The sequence below is a fragment of the Podarcis filfolensis genome (assembly GCF_964270895.1).
Source record: "Podarcis filfolensis genome assembly, chromosome: 14".
Taxonomy (NCBI): Eukaryota; Metazoa; Chordata; class Lepidosauria; order Squamata; family Lacertidae; genus Podarcis; species Podarcis filfolensis.
Genome location: NC_139616.1, coordinates 33,756,563 through 33,775,545, shown reverse-complemented (window position 1 = coordinate 33,775,545; position 18,983 = coordinate 33,756,563). Strand labels below are relative to the sequence as shown.

Sequence of the window (18,983 nt, the reverse complement as noted above, 5' to 3'; positions counted from 1 at the left end):
CCAAAACTCTGTGCGCAGGATATTTGAATAGCAGCTAAATGAATATGTAACAAATATAATGAAGCATATTTTCCTCTTCCACATCCCCCAATCACTCTTTGGAAAATGTTGCTCTTACAAAGGAATATAACTTCCAAAATCAAGTAGTGGAACGTGCTTGCAAAATGGCATATGAAAAACTCTCAGTGGAAGAAAGGGGTTTGCGCTAGGAGCAAATGGCTGGGCTGGTTAGGAGAGTGTCATCTCTCATGTGCAAAAAAGGAAAGGAATGAATGGTGAGGAAGGGTCCATCTGTATTCTATACACAGAGGACAGAGAAGTGTTGACTCTACAATAAAAAATGTTCTCTTTCCCAAGGTCTGAGCTTATAGTATTTGGTGAAAGTTGGGCAAGTAATAATTTATTGGGGCCAGCTTTTAATGGGTAGCGTTAAATGAGACCAGAGATAATTTGAATTCTGGTAACGTACAGTATTTTTTAAAAAATGGGTTAATTTATTGATTTGATTTAATTTCTGTTATATCTAGGAACCTGGGGTGGGTGGCATGGACAATAAATCCAATAAAAGCAAATTAACCAAAATAAGCAAGGACTTTTAGCAGCTTCAAAGTGACTCAAAGCAATCAAGCAATAATCCATGCAGCAAGATCCTATTGTAAACTTGGAAGCAAGTCCCCACCCCACCCCCAGGTTCACTAAGACTTACACCCTATTAGGTGTGCTTAACATCATGAACGTAACATAATCAATGCACATGACAATGATTCAAATCATGCTATCCAGTAAATTTCACAAGCCAGAATGACATTTATTTCCAAGAAGGACTCCCTCATCTTATCTTATTTCCCTTTGCCATTATTGTCATGGAGAAATGTACTGAGAACACAGTGCATCTCAGCTTGCTCTTCTACCATTATTAACCTCTTGTTATATATATATATATATATAAAAACATCAATTTGCATCCCTTTCCTTGACTCAAACAGAACCCAACCTTCACCTCTAACCTAGTTTCTTCTTAACGGGTCCCAATTTCTGGAATGAAGAATTGTGCCAAAAGCACACTACACTCTAATTTATATCTACTGCTGAGGGAGAAGGAAAGCGATGAACAAAAGGCAAAATCTTTACTGGTTTTGGAATCTTGGCCAATTTTCACTGCATGTCTTCTAAGCACCACCATTTTTTGCTTTCTATTTTAATAAATGATCTGGCTAAGATTTTTAGGTTTTTCAACGGACCAAAACATTATGATTCATATTATCAACCTTGGCTATTCTAAGCCACTATTCTTTTTATATGGTAGTTCTTACAACTCTACCATCAATCTTCAGCTGGGCCAAGTCCACACTTTGGCAACCCTTATTAAGTATTAAATCCCTTTGGTGTAAGAGTTGCAAGAGTAACAAAATAGCCACCCAGTCACATAATAGGCTCCTTATCTTTTGCTAAGCAAATGCTGGATTTTGATAGTTACAATCCTATACATGCAGTAGTTACCTAAAATGAAGTGAACTTGATGGAAATTACTTTTGAGCGAACATGTGTAGAGTTGATGGTAAAGATGCCCTTGCTTGTCTTCTCAATCCTGTGCCATCTGGCTTTATTGGTTCTGCAGTAAATTCCTTCAGTTTGTGTGTATATATGTATTTTCTATATTACATATACGTGGGGGGCTGGACTGTAGAGGCTGATTTGGCTAGGGCGGTGGAGAGATTACCCTGAATGATAGCAGAACCTTCCCATTCCTTCCAAACCTATGATCAGGAACAATCATTTTCATCTCCTACCCCTGGAATCACCATGAATTTGCGTACCGTGTAAAATGCATGTATGTGGTACTGGATCTCTTGAATATAAACAAAGAGCGACCAAGAGTCATACAGTACTGCTCTGCAACCTCTAAACATTGTGTGTGGATGTGATGTGATGACTGGTGTCACAGAATTGTAGAGTTGTAAGGGACCCTAAGGGCCATCTAGTTCAACCACCTGCACTGTAGGAAGTTTCTCCCCAGTGTAGGGGTTGAACCCACGACCCTGAGATTAAGAGTCATACGTTCTACCCATTGAGCTATCAGCTTGAAAGACATCTGCAGGGGTTGAAAGGTGGGTATAAATTATTTTACAACAACCACCTGAAGGTGTAGAGGGAGTTGCCATAGCCTCATCATAATCTAGGAAGCATTTTATAGCATCACCGTCTTTGGAATCTGGTGACAACAATAACTCTACTATCCTCCTACATTAAACCTCCCATCTCCACCACATTTTAAGTAAAAGGCTAAACCAACCAACCAACCAACCAACCAGTGTCCATTTAGTGCACAGATTAATAGACCTCTCAGTGAGATGTTTTCTAGCCATCTTCTACAGCAGCTTGCAATCCCTTTTGATTTTAGGCAGAGTGAGATTCCACAACAGTAACAAACCAGGACCATTTCAGTTGCCAAGAGGACTTGGACTGTCACAGCCAGTGCTATCTATACAAAGCCTGGTCCAACAGCCATTCTTACAAAAGCAGGGCTCTCCTCCACTGGAACGGGGCTCCCACACTCTTTTGATGATTATATTTTGAAAAATTACTGAATATTCTTCAATGGGCAAGAGAGTATGCAGCAGTGGTAGCTGAATGAGCAGTGTCATCAAGAAGTCTGTTGCTTTCAGTAGCCTCTTTTCTTTCCAAACTTCTTGATGCTGCTGCTCCATCAGCCAGAAAATCCATCCATAACTGCCATCATTTCTGCAATCAACCATGTAAAAAGGGACACCCCCCTCACCTGGTATTCAGCCAGTGACTTAGTATGCTTCTGAAATTAAAAGGGCTAAATTTACTAGTCATACCTCAGGTTGCGAACGCTGTGGGTTCCGCGTTTTCGAGTTACAGACGCACCAAACCCGGAAGTACCGTAACGGTTACTTCTGGATTTCGGTGCTCGCGCACGCGCAGAAGCACCAAAACCGCACTTTGTGCATACGCAGAAGTGCCGAATTGCGTCGTGTGCGTGTGCAGAGGCGGTGCTGTGGGTTGCAAATGTGCCTCCCACACGGATCACGTTCGCAACTCGAGGTTCCACTGTACTGATACACTCTCCAAAAGAACAAGTTAGCAAATATGCACACCCTCAAGCCAACTGTTTTGGAAATGTATAACCTAAAATAAAATCTCAGGGAAAATCCTACTTGCAAGCAGCTTCATCACATCTAAACGCAGGGATCTGGTCAGTCACCAATAAAGTATCAATAATGGTTTTCCCAGACTGCAGGAATCTAAACCTCAAACTAGTAAAGATGAGTCACAACTGTGACCTAATAAAAGATGGCAGCGAGAAAGAGGGAAGCACTTTGTACCATTCAACTGAAAATGAGTGGAATGCAATTCAGTAAATCTTAGCTGATTAGTAATCCTGTCTTATGCTTCTTAGTGGCATTCAGATTCAGCCTCGTGGAGCATTAGCATTATAGTAATCCATTCAACTGGTAAGAATTGAAGTAGGTAACATCAACCGCCAGGAGATTCCAACTTTCTTGAATAGATAGAGGTGGCCACGTTCCGCTAGTGAACATCTGTCAAGTGTCCAAGGATGGGACAGACCACAACGGGGGGTGAGCAATCAAAGGCTGGCAAAGAATTAGGAATGCATAGAAACGGACGTCTTCTGGCTACGTAATCCACTTCTAGAAGCTTTCTTCGTGCTCATCTATCAAGGCAACTGGCCCTTTTCCAGCCTGACCGCACCGGAGAAAGGATGAGATGGAAAGGGCTGTCATCTGACCAAACGCACAAATGAGATGGAGATGTTAACATATACCACTATTGACGGTGAAATTGTGCTCCGTTTCCTTGGTTAGCGTGCAACAAGATGGAAAAATGGTGTTATCTCGTTGGATTTCCCAGAGAGAGGAGCCACTCCATGAAACTTCTAAAGCTGAGCACTTTGGAAGAGCCAACTAATATAAATGATTATGGCTGAGGAAGAAAGAAATTGCCTGGTGGACCTTTGAACAGTTAACACATGCAACTTTTCAAATGGCCACAACAATGAAGTCATCTGGTTGGCTGTTAAGGTTACATTCCATCTGGACAAGCTCAGAGCATGGGAGGAGATGCAAAACACAAACCTTCTCATCTTTAGGGGGGCGCCCTCGCTTCCGGGGGCTTTGCTCATACGTTCTCTTCAAAGGGGATTTTGAGCCTCGCTCTGAAGAAACGGAAGACACCCTCTTCTTCGGCTTCCCTTCAGACAAATTGGCTTTGTGTTTCTCTTCTCCCACTGACTGCTTGCCCCTCTCTTCACTCGAATTCCGCCGATTCTTCTCTTCGGTGGAGTTATGAGAAGCCTGAGAGATTACAGAACAGAGAGGATGAGGAAAAGAAGGGGCATGAGCTGGCATGGATTTTGTTGTCCCCAAACTCACAAAATCCAAACATGAGTTTTGCCAGATATCCGAAGAATGCCAAGGACCCTGAACTCAGGGTTTCAGCAAGTTCAAGCTACTATTTAGAACAGACAAGGAGAGGCAAAGCACAGCTGTGTGTTCTAGGCAGACACCTACTTTATAAGGAAAAAAAAGTTCTAACTCCAGAGTGCATAGCAAACACATTCCAACGCTGTAAGGAGATCCAGCCGATCCTTTTGTCACTGTTCATTTTAAGGAGGTCAGAGAGGTGACAGAATTGTGAAACTTAACTGCTTTACAACTTTAAATGTGATCCTAATCACTGTTCCATAGTATAATTCTTGAGACATAGTCTGTCACACCTACCTGGCAATGAAGTAAAAACGGAAGCATTTCATTCATTACTCCAGGGAACGGTGTCAGGAGGCAAAACTAAATGAAAGGACACTCACCTGGTCCTTGCCTTTGCCTTTTTTGAGGAATTCTTCCACAGCATCCACAGCTTGCTGGAACCTCTTGCCTTTGTTAATTTTGATCATTTCCTCTTTGTGGGCATGATAAGGCTTCAGCTGCTCCACTTTAATCCAAGCACTAATAAAAGAGAAATCAAAATGGTATTTTCCAGTCATATCACTCCCAGAGGTAATTGGCAGCCCTTCCAAGCAAGATGTGTGGACAAAACCTGAAAACTTTGTCCCCCCACCCCCGTATTCCAAGAGCCTTCCTTGGAACATATATACTTTCACAAGTGGCATACTACCTAGCGCCCACAGCAAATCCTCTTCTTAGCTAACTTTATACTGCTTCAGTTATCTGTAAGCATTCCCTCCCATACCTCCTCAATTAGAGGTGAACCCAATGTGTTGAAAAAGCAGTTTACTTGTTAACAAACCGCATCTCAAACATGTTTGTGCTTGATGTTTTTCAAGCAGAATAGTTCTTCTTCAGATGCCACTGCTGGTTTTCAATGTGAGAGTGTCTTCTGTGTTCAAGGAAATCACTAGTGAAATCAGAAGTTACTTCTGACTAAGAGCTATTTTGCTTATAATGAATTGGGTAAATTAAGCTATTAAGGTTTTGCTTTGGTTTTCCTAATTCAATTTGGTGGTACCCCTCACACTGCCAGACTTTCAACTCCCAAACAACTGAGTGGGATGGTGCTTTTTCTTGGTTTTTGTTCTTCAGTTAGCCGTCCAGCTAGGATACCTGTGCAAAACTCTGATTCCTTAGCAGCACCTAGCTGAATTAGGAAGAACACATGTCTTTAGCTGAACTCAACTATTACAGAATGAAGGGGAACTTATTCACCTCTTCTGTTTTCTTTTATATGCATTTCCATAGCATTTCTGATATTTCAAGTCCTAGACTTTGTTCCTAATGACATGTTTTAAATGACATTTCTCCTTCTCAGTAGGTATGTTGCTATATGCAATCTATTAACTTTACAACTTCTGTCACATAAACAAAGAATCAGTATCCATGCATATCATTTTATAAGATAAATCATTATTCTATCTACAGAATTCCAGTGGAGTTGCAAAAACCATTGTTTAAAGGAGTTGTTGCCTCAATAAAATGCTTAAACACCAACTCAAGAAAATCACATTCCACCTGACTTTTAAGCACCAAGGAATAGTATGCAGTTTTAGTAGACAAAACAATGTGGGAAGAAATTTTGGTCCATTAGAAAAAGGGAATCCAAAAGCAATAGTAGAGTAATTTGTTTATTAGAACCAAAAGTCTAAGTAATTTTTTTTCTTTTTATTATTATTTATGAAGTTTATTAGTCATTTTTTTGCCACAGCAACTCAAAGCGAGTTATAGAGTATTTTAAACAAATAACCCAAACACATAGATACATTAAAACCAGCATTGGAAAATAACCTTCCACATTAAAACATCTCACCAACACAAAAAGGCCACTGAGAGTTAAAATCCAAATGATTAAAAAGGTATGTTTTTGCATAGCATTTAAGGATATGGTGCCAGGCGAACATGCCCTGAGCAAGCATTCCACTAGCAGGGAGCTAGCCCAATGAAAATACCTTTCTCATGTTGCCATCTTCCAGAATGCCTGTGGAGGGGCCCCACAAAGAAGGGCCTCGGATGATGATTGCAGGGTCTGGGTCAGTTGGGGGGGGGGCACCTAAGACTTTACAGGTCAAAACCAGCACTTTGAATTGTGCCTGGAAACTAACTCATAATCAGCGCTGTCAGGCCAGAATTGTTGTTATATGCTCAGCCTTTCTTGCCCCAGTGAGAAACCTGTGCAATCTGTCCTTCATTCAATCTTCAGCTATTACCACAAACAGGGCTCTCCATTATGCCAAGTAACTATTACATCTGTCTTCCTCACAATCCCTACTAGCCTGATAAAAGTTATGAACTCAAAAAAGCTTTAATTCACTTCTTCTATGACTTGAATTGGTCCTAGCAGAATTATGCTATTGATTTCAGACTTTAGTGTTTTAAAGCAGTTTATCCTGACTTAACATATGCACACACATACAAATATTTAAGCCTGTAGACAAAACATTTTATTATTAATAATATACAGTGCAATGGTAGCCAGACCTACTCAGAAATAAGTCCTAATAAATTAAATTGAGCTTACTTCTAGGTAAGCAGTTAGGCACACAGCAGCCTTAGTCAGGAGGCTGGGCACTGAGAATGTGTATGGATTAACTCATTTCCTTGTTTTGGCATCACAGTTGTGCCCTTTTGTTCCAAAATTGGGGAAGATATTATGAACTAGGCCATGTATATGACCATTCTGGCACTATTCCTTCTACAAACAGTCACCAGAACGAGAGCTTTTTCCTTTTATTTTTATTTTAAAACCAAAAATGCCCCTTCACTTATTAAAGTTGGTTATAGTCATGTGCAGCGTTGGGTATTTCCAGTGCTTATACCGGGAGCTTATACCAGGAAGCAGCCCGGGAGCATGGGGCAGCGCCGTGCCACCTGTCCACCACTCCGAAGCCTCCTAAGGAAGTGGGGGGGGCAGGCTGCCGGCAAAGCGGTGCAGCTTCCCCCCTGAAGGAAGCAGCGCGGGAGCACGGGGTGCAGCCCACCTACCCACCGTTGCCCAGGCCTAGAGGTAACTCAATTGTGCATCAAGGAAAGCTGCATGAATAGCACCTGTCTGCTTATTCTGAAAAAGGGAACTATGGGGAAGAATGCGAAGGAAAGCGTAGCACTAAAGCCGTATATCTAACTCTGAATGTCTTATTCAGCAAACCCTCAAAAGTTAAGATTTCTCAAGATTCACAGACACATACTTTCAAGAATATTTCTACTAGAAACTTGCCTTTAAAAATAAATAAAAAGAAAGTTGAATTGTGAGGTAACAGTTTGCAATCAAATTGCACACGTAAACAGAGTTTCAGCAGCAATATATGAATTTACCTGCACATTCAGCATAGGTGGCTGTGGCTTGGCTAAAATGGTCTCTCAAGCCAAAAGGAGAGGCTTGGTGGACATAACTGGGCCCACAAGCCATAGCTATTACTTGGTTAAAAAGAAATGTTTCAGTCAAATATTTATGCATTAATTTTTTTAAAAAAGGTCAACCGTGACTATTCAGTTTCTTCCCAGAAGCCTACAATCAGGTGTTTTAGGGAGATATACACTATAAAACATCCATACTGACTTCTTCCCTATTTCTGGCAGGAGTGGGAGGTTGTTTCAACCAAATACAGCACAAAAGAGTCACTTGGGAAGTCTTCCATTGTGAAGTATTGTGAAATGCACATAGCACACATAGGCATACCAGCACAATATGCTAGAAACTCTCTCCTAGATGCACAAATTATCTGCATCTGGCAAGACCTACAGTTTTAAGTCGTATTCCCAAATGGCTCTATAATATGATGTTCCTAATCATACATAGAGAGCTGGTGTGGCATAGTAGCTAAGAGGTTAAACTATGTCAGGGTGACCCTGGTTCAGACTTTACCTCTACCATGAATTCAGCCTAACAATCTCAGTCTCCCCCCACTATTTGCACTTTGGGGATAATACTGATCTACCTTACAGGGTGTCTGTTAAAGACTACAATAAGATAATGCATGTAAAATACTTTGAGTGGTGAAAAACATCACATAGTTTTTGTTTAGGGAAGTTTTTAATGTTTGATGTTTTGTCGTGTTTTTAATATTCTGTTGGGAGCCACCCAGAGTGGCTGGGGAAGCCCGGCCAGATGGACAGGGTATAAGTAACAAATTATTTTTTATTATTATTAGTTGTTGTTGTTGATGCAAATATTATACAAATGAGCTATAAATTAGTTTGTCAGAAGGCACACTGGGTTTTTTCCTTGACTACTTCAGGTTTATGTTGTTTTTCCTCAAAAGTATGGGTGGAGAGCACTTGCCTGAATTCTGCTTTATTACTGAAGGTACTGCTTTGTTTCCATTACAGAAACTGGAGGAGATAACCAGGATTAACAGAGCATTATCACACTTTGTCAGATGGTAACTAAATTCCCACTTAAAGTGAATGACTGACTCAAAGGTTCACCCAAGGATTAGACACAGGTCACAAAGGGCCCACTTCACTGAATGATTTTTTTTTTAATTAAAAAAAAAATCCCACTCTTATCCCAGTTATGTGATAAGAATAAATTCTGCATCATAGAAATTCTTATTTTTTTATTTAATAATTTTATATACTGCCCTTCAGCCAAAGATGACAGGACAGTTTAAAGTATAAATGTACTTTGCATCAACTCTCCTGTTTCTATAAACGCAGTAAGGGCTAGAAACTCACTTTGCTTGCCTCAGGAAACTATTTTTTTGCAATACAATCTTCTATGCCCCCCTCAAATTGCAGAACACAGAGCCCTGCTTATATCTTGCCTTTCCCTTATACATAAAATGTAGCCTGTACTTGAATGAAATATCCACTGCTCAGCAGACAGAAATCATTTAATAGGACATGATTAAGACATTCCTCAGGCCTTGCTCTTTACCCAACCTCCTTCACTGAATTATATTATAAATTACATGCCATACTGCTATTTGGTTTGGTGTGGTACATCAACGTTTTCATTTTCAATCTGTTCATTAATCTATGCTGGAACTAAACAGCATTCCAGATCTTTCGACCCACTTTTCAAAAGTTTCCACTGCAAATAAAAGCATATTGCAGTTTCTCCCTTCTCCTTTTTTGTTCCCATCGCATGATGTTGTATTATTTCTTACCTGCTCTTCACCATAAGCTCCCATAGCAGGTTACAACAATATAAAAACGTAAAGTTAAAACCAGTTTAAAGAATTACAAAATTCTGTAATCCTTTAATCTTTACCTAAGGGTGAGGAATAGCAACAGCCTTGAAGCACTGACATGTATGCCCCAATTATTAGAGGACATATACCTGGCTAGAAAATAAGCACTCTCTCGTGTGGCACTGTCAGTCCAAATATTTAAGCTTCAGAAAAAGAAAAAGCAAGTATAGAGGAGGAGTTTATGCTGTTGTCTAAAGCATAATGTGTTGAATACTGACACAATGGCCCAGTTTTTAAATGAAATTATCATATGTGGGTGCTTACAGCATCAGATCATTGGTCCATATATCTCAGTAGAAATACTTTGTATAAGTGCAACCTGCAACAAAATGTAGCAACACGGAGTACTTTTTGTTCACTCCCCATTACTTTTCTCCTTCCACACGGTTATCAGGTTTTTATTTTTCCTCCTTCAACATTTTGTATCATTGAAGTCTTACGGGGATGTTTGGGGGTTTCCCAAACCCCTTTGTTGTTGTTTTCCACTGAAGATTACTAAGCACCCGCAAACCTCTATTGTATCTTGAATCTGCTAATACCTCTCTCTTGTACGTGGTTGATGCAGTTTGGGCTCCAGCTCCTCAAGCACGGGAAGACTTGAAGCAGAAACAGAGGGATGGATGATTATGATACAATATAGAAGGTTCTCCTGGGATTGTTCACGCAGTTCCCAATGGGCTGTGCAGACCAAACTGTTTGCAAAATCCACCATGAGGCAAATGCCTGACCCCTTCCCTTGGTTCTCTGTACGTGCCACAGAGGTCCCGCTTTACTTCCTGCTCCACTTGTTTATGGAACCCAGAAGTTTGAATTTTGCAAATGAAGATGGTCAAAAATGCCTGCCTTCGATGGGGGCGGGGAGAGAATGAACTAGACTGCTTTTCAGTTTTTTTTACACCAACCAGTTTCTTCATATTTCACTGGACATCACTGATATCAACTGCAACAATATTCAACATGTAAGTCTGACTTTCAAATTAACAAACCGTACATTAAACCTGCAGCCCTCCAGGTATTACTTGACTAGAATGCCCATCATCCCTGACCACTGGTCATGCTAGCTGGGCTGATGGGAGCTGAAGTCCAACATCTGGAGGGCCACAGGTACCCCAGCCTTGATATAAATCTCAATGCCAACTACATGCTGTCAAATTCTTCCTAATGCAGGAAATGTGGATGTGTGTTAAACTGTCTAAAAAAAGCTATGGACATTTCTGATGCCTAGGTAAGCTGGTACATCAGCTTCTTCAGCCTTCACCAGCACATAGGCTCTAGAGGTTTCTGCTGCTAGCTGATAAATTAAGACTATTTTTACTGGTCATGAAATTGCACTGTGCCAGCTTTTCTACAAAGGCTCTAAAGTTTAAAAATAGATCCCCCTGGCAGAAAAGAAGTGGGTACATACTGATCTTCAGTCCCAAAAAACTTCACAAAGAAGCACTTCTTCCCACGAGGCTTCTTCAGGTCCTTAGGCGGGTTAACAATCTGAGAGAGAAACATAGGAAGCCACAATTAGAGGTAATAAAAACAGAACTTTTTAAACATTCTCCACCCACCCACCCCGCTCCAAAATCTTTGCATGTATTGGTAAAAACTGTTGTGAAACAAGATTATTTGGGGGGGGGGGGGAAAGATACCTTGTAACTAAAGGTATATTCATGCCAGAAAAAGAAGGCCCATATTCCTGAGTGCAGTGCTACTCTTAAAACTTTGGGCTAAGCTTATTACAAAAATGCATGTAACGTGTTTTTACAGGTATATGTAAAAATATCTCATTCTGAGATTTTTCTGGAAATCAATTATGTCAAACTACTTGTGTAACACATTTTAGGACTCTGGGTCACTAGGTTGTACCCTAACAACTTGCACCACTCATGTCAATCAACGAGCAAATGAGGCTATCTGTGTATTATGCTGTTCAAAGCATGATGCCTCGCAATCACGCCAGTTACGTTGATATAGACTAAGTTTAGATGGTAATTCTGCAACAGGCTTTGCATAGTTAAGTACACCATACACAACACAGCATCAGGACAGACTGTAATTATCCCTAGAGTAACAAACTGATTGCAAGGTAAATGCTACAAAAGCACCAGCTTTTCAGGAGATAAAGCCAGACATCTGTCACACTCGTCAATCATTTATTCGAGTGAATGGAAGCAATCAAACACTGTACTAATCGGTGATATATCAAATAATGGAATAAAGTAATTGCAGTAACTGTGCCTTTGATTCTAGCACACAGATACTGAATTGATATTGAAACGCCCACACTGAGCTCCTCCTACTAAAATTTTGCTAAGATGTTCCATTCTTTTATACACAGCAGAACTGTGAGAGGCCAGAGAATGAAAAACAGGCTGACAGCATTTCTGTAAGAGAATCAAACCCAAGCAATGAATTATGGTACATGAGCATGCTTTTCCTGCAGATCTAGAGTAACGGCACAAGAGAACAAGACTGAGTAGCTTTGTAAGGTACGAATGACATGGACACACCATGCCACTGAGCAACTCCTTTTCACCAGCCTGGCTGAACCGATTAATCTCTACAGGGCCCCCAAGAGCCTGCCCCCAGCAACTGCAAGCCAGGCCAACTATGTGTGATTCCACCAGCATGGCATCTCTCAGCATAACATCATGGAACTTCTGGTGGATATTAAAGGTAAAGGTAAAGGGACCCCTGACCATTAGGTCCAGTCGTGGCTGACTCTGGGGTTGTGACGCTCATCTCGCTTTATTGGCCGAGGGAGCCAGCATACAGCTTCCGGGTCATGTGGCCATCATGACTAAGCTGCTTCTGACGAACCAGAGCAGTGCACGAAAATGCCATTTACCTTTCTGCTGGAGTGGTACCTATTTATCTACTTGCACTTTGACGTGCTTTCAAACTGCTAAGTTGCCAGGAGCAGGGACCAAGCAACGGGAGCTCACCCTGTCGTGGGGATTTGAACCGCCGACCTTCTGATCGACAAGTCCTAGGCTCTGTGGTTTAACCCACAGTGCCACCCGCGTCCCTTTCTGGTGGATATTATTTAGGCCTAAATCTGGAGCTTTTGCAAAACAAAAATACATTTACAAATAAATCTTTAGCCTTCAAAATTTTCCTTTGGCAGTTATTCATTGTCATCTGAGTGAAAGTCCCTCTGAACGCAAATGGGACTTATTTCATTCATAAGATCTGATTGCACATTTTATTTGAGGGTAGTGTCAGGGCTTACTTATGAAAAAAGGGAAAGCAGTTTTTCAGAAAGACAGAAAAACGGCTAAGTAGCTACATCCAGGAGTACAATTGATTTCAAAACCCACCTAAACTGGTCTACATTCACTTTGGTTTATGTAACATGCTGTGGGTCAACTGATAATTGCAGGAAATGTAGATCTACACATTGCATTTGACATTAATAAAAATATGTTACCCCAATAAAGAGAACACCAAAAGTAAGTGAAGTGCACACTAGAACTCACCTTTCCTGGCCAAGGAGGGTATCGGCCCAGCTTCCCCCTATAGAAAAACCAGAAGTCAGCCAATGGCTATGACAAACAGCAGCAACTCTTCAACATTCTTCACTTACACAGTACTACTAGAAAAGAAAACTGAGAGCAATTTAGGGGGGGAAGTATGAATCCAGGACAATATTCTTCCATGGGTGCTAAAGAATGTCCTCTTCCCTGGAACTGAGGCAAAATCTTGCTAGTATCTTCTTGAGTGCATGTTCCCATGCATAACAAGTTGACTTACAAACATATCCAGACACATTTGCTGGACTGCCTGCAAAATCAGTCTTTTTTTAATCATCAAATTTCCCAGCTTCTTCACATGAAGGGAATTCTTTTTTGCCACAGGCATTCAGCTCAGTGGCTATTTACAATCCTTGTGACAAGCCTCCCAAGGGCAGATGTCAGTAGGACAAATAAAGCAACCAGAAAAATAAACCAGAAACATGCTTGGTTTTCCTAAATTTTCAACTACCCCCTTTTCATTTCTCCTGCATAAATTGGTTGCATGCATGTTTAGCTTGCAATGAGTACAGATTGCCTCAGGACCATACCAGGTTGAATCTCATAACTGTATTATCCATCGAATCCCAGATCAAAGCTAGCAGTTCCTTAAATGGACTACTTTCAAATTAAAATAGGATCTCTTGGGTCCCACAATATCTGAAGAGCCCAGATCGTTCACATTTGACTGTTTCCTCACAAAGAGAGCTACCATATATGGAATAACATTGACATCTATCTACATGATTATATATGAAAACTGAGCTCCCTGGAGCGCATGGTCTCATCTAGACATGTATTCATGACAAAAGACAGGCATGTGAGTTTTAAGTTTACAGCTTACAAAATTCTCCACACACACCATGTTGTACTCCTTAGAGATACTACCCCATAGAAAATGAAGGGGGAAAACAGATTACATATGCTCACAGTATCACTAGACCCTTAGCTTAGGTAGGGTGAATGGTTTTATACATCTTCCATTGTCACAGAACAGAAATGGTTTAAAGTTAAGATTCTACAAACAATAAAATATGAGCTAACATATAAGAAGCCAATGTTGTGCCTTCTGGATGTTATTGGACAATGGACGCTAATTCCCAACATTTCTGACCTTTGGCTGTGGTGGTTGGGGCTGATGGAATTGTGAGTTCAATGACATCTTAAGTGCAACACACTGGTGAGCCCTGCCTGGAGGTCAACTGGGAAAAGTACTTAGAAAACAGGTTTTTAAAGGGTAGCGTTCAACTAAATTTTACTCAGAGTAGACTCACTGAAACTAATAGGCCCAACTTAATGACATTAATTAATTTAAAAGGATCTACTCTGACTAAAACTTTGTTGACTACCACCCCAAACCTCTGCATTTTATTTTAGGCAATACAGTGGTACCTCAGGTTACAGACGCTTCAGGTTACAGACTCCGCTAACCCAAAAATAGTACCTCGGGTTAAGAACTTTGCTTCAGGATGAGAACAGAAATTGCGCAGCAGCAGTGGGAGGCCCCATTAGCTAAAGTGGTGCTTCAGGTTAAGAACACTTTCAGGTTAAGAACGGACCTCCAGAGCGAATTAAGTTCTTAACCCGAGGTACCACTGTATACCTGTCTGACACCCCCCCCCCCCCGGGGAAAAGGTTATCTGCAACATTTTCTGACTTTTTTTACTAGGACGCATTTAAGAAAATAGTCCTAAAAATCTAAGTTTGTTTCAGGCTGGTCAAAGAATGTGCATTTTCATTAGCTTCATGTATTGAGGTTTCTTTAATGCTGCTAAATATGGAAACCTAATGATTTTCTCATGAAAGAATGTGCTGCAGTCACTTTTAAGTAACTTATTCTGAATTGTTCATGCAACTACTTTACATGGAAGGGAAATGGAGTGCACACAGCAGTAAGGTACCTCAAATACTGGAACTTGTCAGAAATAATGGGGCGCAGGATATGTTTTGCCCTAGCTATTATATGCCAATAGTTCACTGTCTGATTGTTATACCATTTCTAGCAATAGTCCAAGTGGAGAAAAGGTTGGTGTATAATGTACAATTGATTGAAAGACCAAGTCTCAGAGGTCCAGGTGCTATGTTTTTACTTGAGTACAATCTGATAAACAGGTTATACACACTTCACAATGTCTATTCAGCTTCTTTTCCATGATGCTTCCACAAATCATGTTAATATCTTGTGGATCTTTTTCAGTGGTTCCAAACCTTCTAGGGCCTAGGTTGGGCAAAGAATATGAAGGGTTTTGCCTCAACCTCTTACACAAACCAAATTTTGGAAAGAATTTTTAACCCAAGGAATGGAGGGTTGTCTAGAAAAATAATAATGCAGAGATTAAGTAATCACCTAAGGTAACCACAAAACACTGCAATAATGGTCCTGATTTTGTAGTCTACTAGATAATATACATAAATGCGGTTTCCAATGAATGTTATTCACAATATCGAGGCCATTGCTTATGTTTATGTTGCCTTTCCTTGCCGTCTACAAAATCCGTGTAAAACAACTTATCATAAAGCTCGTTTTAAATTCATATAGTTTAACACACAAGATGCATAGTCCTTGACTTAAGGCCTGTTTATCTCAGTTTAGATTAAACCAGCACAGGCAAGCCATACTGCTAAGCTCTATCAAAATAGTCTGTTTCCATGACTCCACAGGCTTGTTTACAAAAAAAGAAAGAAAAAGCAATAGTGTAACTTGGGCTTAGACTGCAAGAGATAATAGACTGCACAGATCATTATATGCTAAAAGATATAGGCTTGGGACTAGAATGTGCCTTGTGTTTGCAGTAGAGGATGAGTGCCTATGGAGGCTCCCCCAAAGGGGGGGGGAGGGGAGCAGAAATATATTAGCTGATTCCTCTTCCCCCTCCTGCAGTTCCTCTGATACAGTTGCCAACGTTCCTTTTGGAGCAGATTTTCAGGGGACCCAGGGCGAGGAAGAAGTAAATGACAGAAATCACTTTCCCCCCTTCCTACAGCAGGAGCATCCAGTGCCTTGACTTGACTCACAGGAACTCTGGATCCTGTCCATACTGTATAAAATACTAAATAATAAAATAAATAATTTACGTTTCTTGCAATATGAAACACCTGGGGATCCACTGCCAACCCAAAGCTTAAGCTCTCTCACACACAATCATATTTCTAAGCAATAGTTTGCAGAGCTTTGGTGACAGTTTGCACACTTAGCCATCATAAGACAAGTTACAAACACCATGGTAGGTCAAGGTGGAAACAGCTAGTCCACACAGGAGAAAGACTAATAGGCATGGTTGGGTGGGGGGAAAGGATTTCCAGTAATTAGGTGGCAGAATCAAATTAAGCAGCAAGTCCTAAAGAATGGGGAAATGTCGTAATTCTTTTTTTTTAATAATAAATTTTTATTAGTTTTCGATACAATCATACAATTCTATCCCAATTTACCTGATTTTAACAAAATACAAATTTTGGACTTCCTTCAACTTCTCTGGTAATCATCCATTTTTGCCCTTCAGTACGCATTCCTTTAATTGCATTGCCATTTGTCTTCCCTCCCTTTTCTATTTTCTTTCAGCAATACCTCTTAAAATTTTACAGTGCTTCTTGAAACCCCACTAGCGTTGTTTGCACCTCACATATCTTTTTCAGATAATCTACAAATTTTCCCCAATCCTCGATGAACTTTTGGTTTCGGGCATATCTTATTTTCCCAGTCAGTTTGTCCAGTTCCGCATAGTCAGTCAATTTCATTCTCCATTCTTGAATTGTCGGTATTTCCTCTTGTTTCCATTTCTGAGCCGGGGAAATGTCGTAATTCTTAGCCTAGACCAGTGTTTCTCAAACTTGGGTCTTAACTGTTGTTGGTACTAGAAGTCTCATCATCCCTGACCACTAGTCCTGCCAGCTAGGGAGTTGTAGTCCAACAACAGCTGGCAACCCAAGTTTGAGAAACACTGGCCTAGATGATCAGGCCCCTCATATTTTTCAAATTCTACCAGCAGTTATTGGTCAAGCTGTGCACTTTAAGGCTGCTTGGAACCTGAAGTTAACAACTAAGATAGGCTAAATGCCTATCTTAGGATTAGACAAACATCATACTTTATTACTATTTGAGAAGCAGTGATGGGGGTTTTCCAGATAATTTTTAGTTAGAAAAATATTGATGCTTTAAACAGAGCATAATTTGATTTTGAATATTTGACTTCAACTAAATATAAACACACTTGCAGCCCCAAGTCTATATGGATTTTAGGTTTGGCTTTGATTTTAACTGCACAGCCAATCTGATGAATTCATGTTTGGTTTGTATTTGCATTTTACCTATTTACAAAATAAAATGTACTGTCTTCCTTTTTCTAAGATCACATGAAAAACATTTAATTACAACTTTGAAACTGCCATGCAGAAAACATGTTTGTCTAATGTTATCATTAGTATGCAGATGATACCCAGCTCTACCTCTCTTTTAAATCAGAACCAGTGAAGGCGGTGAAGGTCCTGTGTGAGTGTCTGGAGGCAGTTGGAGGATGGATGGCAGCTAACAGATTGAGGTTGAATCCTGACAAGACAGAAGTACTGTTTTTGGGGGACAGGAGGCGGGCAGGTGTGGAGGATTCCCTGGTCCTGAATGGGGTAACTGTGCCCCTGAAGGACCAGGTGTGCAGCCTGGGAGTCATTTTGGACTCACAGCTGTCCATGGAGGCACAGGTCAAATCTGTATCCAGGGCAGCTGTTTACCAGCTCCATCTGGTACGTAGGCTGAGACCCTATCTGCCTGCAGACTGTCTCGCCAGAGTGGTGCATGCTCTGGTTATCTCCCGCTTGGTCTACTGCAATGCGCTCTACGTGGGGCTACCTTTGAAGGTGACCCGGAAACGACAACTAATCCAGAATGCGGCAGCTAGACTGGTGACTGGGAGTGGCCGCCGAGACCATATAAAACTGGTCTTGAAAGACCTACATTGGCTCCCAGTACGTTTCCGAGCACAATTCAAAGTGTTGGTGCTGACCTTTAAAGCCCTAAACGGCCCCGGTCCAGTATATCTGAAGGAACGTCTCCTCCCCCATCGTTCTGCCCGGACACTGAGGTCCAGCTCCAAGGGCCTTCTGGCGGTTCCCTCACTGCGAGAAGCCAAGTTACAGGGAACCAGGCAGAGGGCCTTCTCAGTAGTGGCGCCCGCCCTGTGGAACGCCCTCCCATCAGATGTCAAAGCGATAAACAACTACCTGACATTCAGAAGACATCTGAAGGCAGCCCTGTTCAGGGAAGTTTTTAATATGTGACATTTTAGTGTATTTTTCATCTTTGTTGGAAGCTGCCCAGAGTGGCTGGGGAAACCCAGCCAGATGGGCGGGGTACAAATAATAAATTATTTATTATTATTATTATTATTATTATTATTATTATTATTATGTTACACTGTCATCAACTAATGAATTTTACAAAGCAATTAATTTTTAGAAATGAAAATATTTCAGCCCTACATCACTGCTGAGAAGTGAAACTGACACAGATACTTACACCTCCTAGACAATTCAATATTATACAATATGTAGATGGAAGCCTTGTAATCCAAATCTTGCTATGGTTTCATTCATTATTAAAAACTGGTCCAACCCTGATGACACCCGTGAATACATGATTAAATAGGTAACAATAAAAAACATGCAACAAAATAGCCAACCGGCAGTCAGCAACATTCAAGCTTAATTTAAAAAAGCCCTCAAGAAAAAAATGCAATTCGGGGTTAGATATGAAAGGTGTAAATAGGTGCATAAAAATATGGAGTCTTTTTTTATAGGGAGGTCTC

General features: G+C 40.8%; 1 protein-coding gene across 36 annotated transcripts in view; it reads right to left on the bottom strand.

Moving 5' to 3' along the window:
- GLYR1 (glyoxylate reductase 1 homolog) overlaps nt 1-18,983 on the bottom strand; it is a 42,886-nt gene that overhangs the window by 17,816 nt on the left and 6,087 nt on the right. For 25 of the 36 annotated variants that reach the window (XM_083585214.1, XM_083585225.1, XM_083585245.1 and 22 more), the window contains exons 2-5: nt 13,156-13,192; nt 11,094-11,173; nt 4,853-4,991; nt 4,122-4,340 (exon numbers count right to left, since the gene is read on the bottom strand). In XM_083585214.1, the coding sequence (XP_083441340.1) occupies nt 4,122-4,340; nt 4,853-4,991; nt 11,094-11,173; nt 13,156-13,192 (475 nt within the window). The remainder of the gene's footprint in view (nt 1-4,121; nt 4,341-4,852; nt 4,992-11,093; nt 11,174-13,155; nt 13,193-18,983) is intronic. The other 11 variants (XM_083585222.1, XM_083585228.1, XM_083585226.1 and 8 more) reach the window with 1 other exon arrangement.